Source organism: Bidens hawaiensis, unplaced genomic scaffold (assembly GCF_021521415.1).
Source record: "Bidens hawaiensis isolate Kalapana, Puna unplaced genomic scaffold, B.hawaiensis_p1.1 tig00002935_1, whole genome shotgun sequence".
Classification (NCBI taxonomy): Eukaryota; Viridiplantae; Streptophyta; class Magnoliopsida; order Asterales; family Asteraceae; genus Bidens; species Bidens hawaiensis.
This window is the reverse complement of record NW_027491158.1, coordinates 2,155,522-2,165,113: the sequence shown is the minus strand read 5'-3', so window position 1 is coordinate 2,165,113 and position 9,592 is coordinate 2,155,522. Positions and strand designations below refer to the sequence as shown.

Sequence of the window (9,592 nt, the reverse complement as noted above, 5' to 3'; positions counted from 1 at the left end):
GTTTGTGCAATTTGGCACACACAAAAAGAAGAGATCGATAATTGAAATTCTTTGTAATTACCATGTAATTTAGAGAAGTCAAATTTGTTTCTAAAGATTAGATAAATTTAATAATTAAATTTTATGAACTTTTTTAAACTATTTTATTTGTAAGTATAATACATACCATTTACTAGACTAAAATAATTAAAAAATGATACAACTTTCAAAAAAATTTAATAGAACCAATAATAGTAGATATAGAATTCAATCACATGTTACATATATAATAATAAGCTATAACGAAAAATAAAGAAATGGCATAATAATTTTTTTAAACAATTTCATAAAAATAAAAAATTAAATAATATTTTTATATACTTTTAAATATTTATAAAATAAATTGGAATACCGCTAAAACGAGTCGCAACCACATTGGGAATGTAAACCAGGGAAACTAGTCGTTAAGTGTTAACTGCATATAAACTACTCGTATAGGCAATGAAATCGGGAAAATTCCCAAAATAAGCGTTTATGAAAACGTTTTTCAGGTTTTAGGTGACATTTGCAAGAAATTTCCAAAATATGTATTATGAACTAGTCGTGACGAGTAATTTATGATTACACACGAATAGTTTGTAGAACCAGTTAAAACTTGCCACGTGCCCTTAAACTAACCGTAACGAGCAGGTTCACTAATCATTTACTACTCACGACTAAATAAGTTTCATGTCTCGTAATCAACGCCCACGAGTAATTCATAAGTCCTTTAGTCGCGACGACTAGTTTGCCTGGTTTACATTCCCTACACGAGTAGTTTATTAGTAGTTAACTCGCCGCGACTAATTTAACCTTACAATATACTCGTCGCGACTAAAGAACTTATGAATTACTCGTGGACGTTGATTACGAATCATAAAACTTATTTAGTCGTGACGAGTAATTGGTTAGTAAATCTGCTCGTTATGGTTAATTTAAAAACGCGTGTCAAATTTTAATTGGTTATACAAACTACTCGTCACGACTAGATTATAATACATATTTTGGGAATTTCTTACAAATTGTACCAAAAACCTAAAAAACGTTTTCATAATCACCTATTTTGGGAATTTTCCCATGTAAATCAGGTTAACTAATCCCAGCGAGTTAATTACTAAGTAATTACATATAAACTTGTAGCGGTAATGTAAATCAGGTAAACTAACCATGATGAGTTAATTAATAATTAATTACTCGTATTGGGAATGTAAGCAAGGTAAACTAGTCTGGACGAGTTAATTACTAATAAACTACTCGTATTGGTAATGTAAATCAAGTAAACTAATCGCAACGAGTTAATCACTAATAAAATACTTGTATCGGGAATGTAAGCTAGTCGTTGACCAATATCTACTCGTAACGACTAGCTGACCTTTCGAACTAACCATTCCAATTAGTATTTTGTAAAACTAACCGGTTCGATGTATATGGTAAACAAACACCTCATCGTGGTTAGTTTGATAAAATACTCGTGTCTCGAAAAGTTTTAAAATCTACTCATCGCGTCTAAAGGACTTCTTATTTACTCGTGAGCGTTGATTACAAGGCTTGAAACGTATTTAATCGTCGAGTAGATGATTAGTGAAACTGGTCATTACGGTTACTTTAAAGACTCGTGGCAAGTTTTAATTGGTTCTACAAACTACTCGTGTGTAATCTTAAACTACTCATCACGACTCGATTATAAAATATTTATTTTGGGAATTTCTTGCAATACCTAAACCTGAAAAACGTTTTTATAAACTCTTATTTTAGGAATTTTCCCTTCTTAAAAAGTGGTTAAATCACAACCACACTAATATCACTTCTAAATCAACATCGTTGTTTACTACGGTAATTGAACCTTAAACCTTATACGGAGGGATACCATTATGTACGACCTTGATAAATGGTGTAGGCTAGAAACACTTAGGTTGTGTTTGTTTCACTATTTAGAATGAAATTGGAATTCGAATTTGCATAAGATTTGAAATTAGAAAGAATTGGATTTGAAACCTGAACATTCCAATAGGAATTGGAATTCAATTTCATTCTTAATGTGTTCGTCTGACAAATGAATTGAAATCTATCACCACGAATACCTAACCCACACGTTCAAGTCAAGAACTGGGTCCGTTCGGGTCAACATTCTGGTCGCGTTCGAGTCGACCGACCGAGTCTACGTTTTGTGTCACATTCGGGTCAAGTCAATGTTCTGGGGTCACGTTTAGGTCGGTGATCCATATCTCGTTCGAGTTAACGGTCGGTAACGTGTTCAGGTCGTGTTCGCGTCGACGGCAGGGGTCACATTCGGGCCGACAATTGAACCGAACACGCTTTGACGCGGAGCGTGGAACTGAATATGAATCGATATGGAGCGTCGAAATGACATACATCGAACGCAAACTGGCCCGGAACGTCGAACCAAACGCGAACTGACCCAGAGCATCGAACCTAACTGACCCGGAACGTCGAAGCGAACTGTCCCGGGTCGTTGAACCGAAGGCGAACTGACCCAGAACGTCAAAACGAACGCAAACTGGCTCGAAGCATCGAACGGAACGCGAACTGACCCGGAGCGTCAAACTGATCGCGAACTGAACCGGACCGTCGAAACAAACGCGAACTAAAACGGAGCGTCGAACCGAACACAAACTAACACAAACCATCGAACCGAACGCGAGCTAGCCCGGGGTCTAACCGACCCGGAGCGCCGGCCTGAAAGCACTACGAATCGGAGCATCAACCCAAATGCGAACACACCCGAACGCGGCCATATTGACCGATCAACGATTCCAAAGAATTTACTTGAATTCCTCCACATTTTGAAAGGATTTTGAATTCCTTTATTTAAAGGAATGTGGAGGAATTGAATTCCAATTCCAATTCTTTGTCAACCGAATACACTAAAATGAAATTAAGATTTTAATTCCAACGAATGAAACACGTTATTTCGTTGGATTTTAATTACAATTCATTTGAATTCTCACGAATTATGTGAAACGAACGCGCCCACAGTAATTATATCATAAGTAACTAAGTAATGAATACCTTATAATACTATATGTATACAATTTAAATAAATTATTAATAAAGTTGAAATGAGCTCGAGTTTGAAAAATTATTAGTCAAGCTTGAACTCAGAATCTCTTAAATAAGTTTAAATCAAGATTAGAGGAGTTTGGACTATACAAACGAGAACTAGACTGAATATACCAGGTCCTGGTTTGGCTCTCTGGTTTTGTGGTCCGGGCCAAGTTTTACACAACCTTTTCAAATTCAATCCTAAATTTCTGGTTTGACCAAAATAACAGAAGCATATCTTTCTGTTTATAGTTCTCCAGTTCTTTATAATGAAATACAACATATATTCACAGCAGCATCTGTTCCCCTTTGTCTCAGAAAAATTATAACTATCACATTAATCTTGAATCTACGAACGAGCCAATTTGAGTTACGGTGGTCAACTCAAAAGTAAAGCTAAGTACATATAAGCTTGAAATGTTGTCCTAAACTGAGCTATATACAAAATGGAGATTATCACTGTAACAATATAAGTTTCATAAAATACTTGAACACAATTTTATAGCTCTTTTTATAAGTAGACAAAAAATTATTCACAGATTAACCCAATTAATGTTTCAACCCGAACCCATTTTGACTTGTGTACAAGCAAAGGGACAAAAACTTTTCACACTTTACCAAATCATGGTTTAGTAATGAACAAATGGCTTGACTGTACTAGAAAAGTGGTTAAACGGTTAAACCTCAATTTGTCAAAATGAACCCAATACATAAGGATCTATATTCACCAATCATTCTGGGTCACTCCAAAAAGTATCGAAGCCCTTTAGTTAAAAGTCATTGGCACCACGCTTCTTGACTATCTCAAGATACTGCAAAAGAACCTCCCGCTCTGCTGCAATTGACTTGTCTATGCTCTACAATCACAAATAATATTACAAGAAGTGAACACATTTATACGCAAATAATTTTTGACTTGGGTCACATTTTATCACTAACGAGTCAAAAAACATACTTGTTGATTACGGTCACTGGCACCATGCTTCTTGATTATCTCAAGAGTCTGCGAAAGAACATCCTGCTCTGCTGCAATTAACTCGTCTTTGTTCTACAATCACAAATAATGTTACTAAAAATGAAAATTTTTATATGCGAATAAGTTGATTTGGGTCACGCTTATCACTAACGAGTAAAATAAACATACCATTGGTTTTAGGTTGTAACGAAGGCTAAGTTCTGAAAAAGATTCTCCAAGTCGAGAGAAATAACCAACTGGAGAGACATGACAATATGGTTGCTCTTTATCCAAGAAAACATTGATATTAGATTTCATCATGCTTTTTATTTCCTCTAATATTTGTGGTTTTTTCTCAAAGTCATCAATTTGTACGAGAATTTTCGAGACCATGGGTTGCCATTCAGCTCGTGAGTTGTTTGTAATAGCCTATGAATAGAACATCCAGAGACGTCATCATTACATAAAGTTTTTAACCATAAATAGGATTATATAAGAACCGAACTCCCGGTGAACAATTCGTGAACCGTTTTGCAGGAAATTCGTTTATGCTGATTTATTAAAACGAACGAACATAAACACATGTCTTGTTCGGTTATTTAAATTTGTTTATGTTCGTTAGTTTACGTTTGATTAAGTTCGTTCGTTTCCATTCCTTAATATAGTCATTTAATTATTTTTTTTGGCTCATTATAGCTTAGTCTAGTTTTAATTCTTTAGACCCAACACATTGTTCTTGACATTACTTTTAACTAGTTTTAGCTCGGTCATGTCCGTTTATCTATGTTCAGTATGTTTGTTCGGAACTGTTCGTGTTAATGTTAATGAACGACCTTAAACAAACATGAAATCGTATTTTCTTAACGAACGAACAAAAAAACCCGTTCATTTTATTATCCGTCGTTTGTCCAGTTAAACTTAAACACGAACATGCTCTGTTCGTGTTCGTTTACAAGCGTAACCAATAAACATAAAGTTAAATGATGTCATACATGGGATTTGTTAATTGTTATCATGGGATTTATAATTAAAAAAAAAACTTGTTTTGAACAACAGAATGTAGCAATTGTATTGAATTTAACTATTAGATTGAATTAATACAAACCTGACTAGAAAACAATGTATTTGGAACCCGTATAGGCTTATTTCCTGCAACAACTAATATGGTAGCAGTGAGTCCCAACTCTTTAACCTGACCTTCTACAGATCCAACCTGTAAGAAAACGAGTTGTGCAGATGAGAATCGAAACTACCCATAATAAACAATAACAAATTCATTTTAAATAACGTACATAAAATCTTATTGACATACTTTGATCGTATCACCAACTGAAAATGGTTGTTGAAGTTGTACTAATAGCCCACTGAAGACATTGCCAAGACTTTCTCTAGCAGCCAAAGCAGTTGCAATACCTATAAAGATTAAAGATAAAGTAACGCTCATTAGATTTCAATATATCAACATGTATACAACATTGCACTATAAGTTACCTCCAACCCCTCCTACAGTTAATATAGTTTGAATGTCCACCCCTAAGGCTTCGGCTAAAGCCAAACCTCCAACAGCAAACAACCCAGCAGAAGATAATTTATCCAAAAGCAACAACCTATCACGGATTACACCCTCAACAGGCTTCATAGCCAAAGCACGTGCTACAACATTTTTTTTCCATCGATGCAAAAACCATATAAACGAAACAATAACGGCACTCTTCCAAGCAGGTCCTATAAACTGTGATGCAATTGTTGTTGGCGCTACCATCACCCCTCTATAAAGCACCCAATAGGCAAAACAATACTTGTTAAAAGTTAATATGAAAATAGTAAAAATATGTGAAAGTAAACTAAAAAAATCAAACTTACTAACATTTGTGAAAATGCCATGAAAGTTATGAGGTATCTAACCGGAACCTCTAACGCACCCCACATGCTTTTCTCATAAGGCACTGGGCCCCCCAATGATCCTATTTGTAAGTATGTGCCCGGCCCTTCGGTTGCGTACTTGTGGAATCTTCTAAAGATTCTCGGTAGCACGACCCACGCTGCAAAGGTTCCCAATATGCTCCCACTAACCGGAACAATAACATCTCGAAGATAAGGATGCGTATCGAGTAACTGCTCTACGTACGGGCTCACTTCTCCATAAGCCTCTTTAGCCTTTTCACCCGTTTGAGTTGCAACATCTACAGTCGAGTTCCAAGCTTCCTTCATCTTATGAACCAAATCATTCCCATCAAATCCACCAGCTTCCGGTCCACTAGAAGCTGAAGCTGACACATCTTCTCCATGGTTACCAGAAGACGATGAATAAAACCGATGATTCAGCATATATGTAGTTCCTAAAAGAGGAGAACTAGTCTTAAACTGAAGGTTTGACAGCCTAGGTGATACTGTGTCCGTATTGTTGTTACTTCGGGTGCTTCTACCGGTTGAATAGTCACGGCCTATGCAGGTGAAAGACGGGCTTATTGTGTCCATAACATGATTGTTGGACTTCAGACAAGTATTATACATCCGGCGTGAGATCAGAAACCTAATTCCGGTCATAGTGTATGACCCGAACTGAAACCCTAATCAGGAGTAAGAAACAATCAAGCAAATAAACCTAAACAAAATCAATCAAAATTCTAAGTGATGTTTCAGTTGATTGTGTAGAATCTAGACCTAAAATCGAAGTAAACTGCCGTACAAGATAGAATCTGTAAAGATTTTAGGGTTTGTAATATGTAAATTCTACTGCATTTACTAAGGATTGATCTTCTAATCGGAGCAAACATATAATAAAACTAATCAGCTCAAAGCATTGAAATTAAAAGATTTACTCACCAGTAATTTCGTTGCTTTGTCAGGGCACACGGCAAGAATATGGTGGAGCTGGTTTTGTATACCAAATAGTTGTATATAATATAAATACTACCTTCATGATGATGAGTTATATTTTACTTATCACCTTTTTTTATAGTTCTCTTTAAACTTTTTAAGTTGCTTCAACAATTTTGTTAAAATTATAGTTATAATATATTATATTTGTATAAATATATAGAATAAAAACGATGAAAGTGATTTGTTAATTACAATTCAACTTCTAAGGCTATAGGTTGGCGTGTATCGGCGTGGGCGTTGCGGGTGCCACACAGGCTTCATGTCGGGATTTCAAAATTGTGATGTTATGGAGCCAACAGTAAAACAGTAACAAGTGTTAATGTGCTATTTTTGTGGTCACAACTCCTTTTCAACCAATCTTTATGTTTCTCTTTTATCTTATTAACATTTTCTTTCTTTTTTTTCTTTTCTTTGTTATTTAAGTCTAGTTTACACACAACGTAATAGTTAAGGAGCACCTCAGTTCAACTTCATTGTCTACGTGACAATGGCATGGTGAAACATTAAGAACTTTTTAATTAGCCCATAAAATATAGCTTAATGAAAGCTCTCTGATAGTTTAGATTTTATAAAAGTGTGACACATTTGAGAAAATAATCATAAATATATATGTATTTACATAAATATATAGGAAAATATGATATGATTTATATAGTAATTTGTTAATCAACAATTCTTCGAATTCAAATGAACAAAATGGTGTTCAAGTTCATAGATTAGATCATAACTTTTAGATTGAGGCTCACGGCAGAAAGTTTTTTTCTTGTTTACATCTATATTCATTTCAATCGTTCTAAAGTGACCATTTTAGGTATTGGTTAAACCATAAATATAATTGACAGGTTGACAAACCTACAATTCTAAATTCCTCTAAGCTCAAGCTTCGTTCGTTCAGCTTAACAGACCTCGGGGTCGGCTTAGATTATGTCCATTTATTATTTATTAAATATTTAAATAGATGGAGAAATTGGAACGATTTGCAGACACAATTTTTTTAAAGGATAGAATGATTGGATACGCGAAACATGTACGCCTTCCTTCCTTGACCCATTATCTAAAATGATTCCTCAACTTTTAACAAATCAATCCATTCTAGGGTTTCTCATTGAAGATGTATTCCCGATTTCATTTCAATCGGCTCTCGATAGAGGTGCACAAAAAACCCGTACCCGGAACCGAACTCGAAAAAAATACCCGAAACCGGTTTTTTTTATACCCGAGTATTCTATACCCGAAACCGGAACCGACCCTACCCGTAGGGTATGGATAGGGTATGCATTTTGAGGTCAATACCCGTATCTGGAACCGTACCCGATTTATACCCGTAAATACATGGACCCAGTCATACCCTATACCCGATACTCGGTTATACCTGATACCCGATACCAATTAAAAAATACCCGAAATAATACATGAGTTTTTATAGTATATTTTTATGATTCTTCACAACTTTTATGTTAGGCTTTTGTAAAATGCGTACTACTAAGTAAATAATTTGTAATTAAGTGGATTTAAGGTTTTTGTAATATCGTTTAATTATTTTTATACATTACAAAGCAAATTTAAATTTTAAGCAAATTATAAAATGTATAAAAAAATTACAAATTCAAAACCGGGTATTAATACTCGATCGTACCCGAACACATATCCGGTTCCAATACCCGAACCCGATCATACCCTATCCGAGTACATAGGGTTGAGTTTTTCTCCTCAATACCCTACCCGAACCCTACCTGATTTCTCTCAATACCCGATTTTCCAATACCGGATCATACCCGAAACCGGTCCATACCCGAACCCGGGTATTAGAAAAAACCCGATTTGTGCACCTCTAGCTCTTGATACTCCTGAAGAGTCAGATCATAGGAAGCATTGTTTATGCCTTACTAGAAAGATACATGGGAGAAATAACTAACAATGAAGATAATGAAGATTTTAGGGTTACTGGAATGGAATATGTTAACGGGTCAAGATTTCTTTATGGAACACAATCGGGTCATAAAAAGAAAAAAAAATGGGCGCGTGAGTTTGAATGAATATATTATGGATTTAGATTAAAATCAATTTGTGTACTACTTATGTGGCATTTTTTTTATTTTTTAGTAACAATCTCTTAATCAACAACAATAATTCGATGAAATGGAGCAAATTGGTTCTGATGAAGTGTAATATCTATGTGTGGAAAGCAAAAAGGAAATGAATCCCTACAAAGTTGTGCTCGAAAGAAGGAATATTCCGATGGAGGATAGTAAGTGCCCCGTATGTGAATCGGCTTACGAGTCGGTGGACCACGTTACTATCGGTTGTTTGGTTGCAGCGGTGGTGGTGTGGGGTTATGTTCGCCGTTGGTGCAAAGTCCTTTGGCTTCACGGTTAAAGACTTGTCAGATCTTGATAAAACTATTGAGCTGGGAGAAGTGGAGAAGGAGGTTTTTCACAGTATCGTTATTATTGCTTGTTGGAGGATTTGGCATGCGAGAAACGGGAAAATCTTTGATGGAAAATCGATTAAGATGGATCACATAATCGGGGATATAAAATCGAAAGGATTTCTTTAGTACAAGAATAAGAATATTACAAAAAATAAACGTATAGATTGGACAAAGTGGTGTAAATTATTGTTCATGTACGTAGTTCTTTTTGTGGTTTTGTTGGTGGTATCTCTCCGGTTATG

At 35.3% G+C, this 9,592-nt stretch overlaps 1 protein-coding gene across 1 annotated transcript; it reads right to left on the bottom strand.

The window, feature by feature from the left end:
* Window positions 1-3,620: 3,620 nt before the first annotated feature.
* On the bottom strand, window positions 3,621-6,881 carry LOC143621779 (mechanosensitive ion channel protein 1, mitochondrial-like). The gene is made up of 8 exons (XM_077093100.1): window positions 6,863-6,881; window positions 5,904-6,606; window positions 5,528-5,805; window positions 5,349-5,449; window positions 5,142-5,249; window positions 4,226-4,465; window positions 4,037-4,129; window positions 3,621-3,938 (listed from the first exon to the last, which is right to left on the bottom strand). The coding sequence occupies exons 2-8, from the start codon at window positions 6,581-6,583 to the stop codon at window positions 3,852-3,854; spliced, it is 1,587 nt and encodes a 528-aa protein (XP_076949215.1). The 5' UTR covers window positions 6,584-6,606; window positions 6,863-6,881; the 3' UTR covers window positions 3,621-3,851.
* Window positions 6,882-9,592: the final 2,711 nt, after the last annotated feature.

Excerpts from the sequence above, each read along its gene's own strand:
- LOC143621779 (XM_077093100.1), bottom strand. The coding sequence starts at position 6,583 with ATGACCGGAATTAGGTTTCTGATCTCACGCCGGATGTATAATACTTGT. Across the intron at positions 4,130-4,225 it reads GTTACAACCTAAAACCAATG|AACAAAGACGAGTTAATTGC; the intron begins GTATGTTTATTT and ends TTGTGATTGTAG. Across the intron at positions 3,939-4,036 it reads CCAGTGACCGTAATCAACAA|AGCATAGACAAGTCAATTGC; the intron begins GTATGTTTTTTG and ends TTGTGATTGTAG.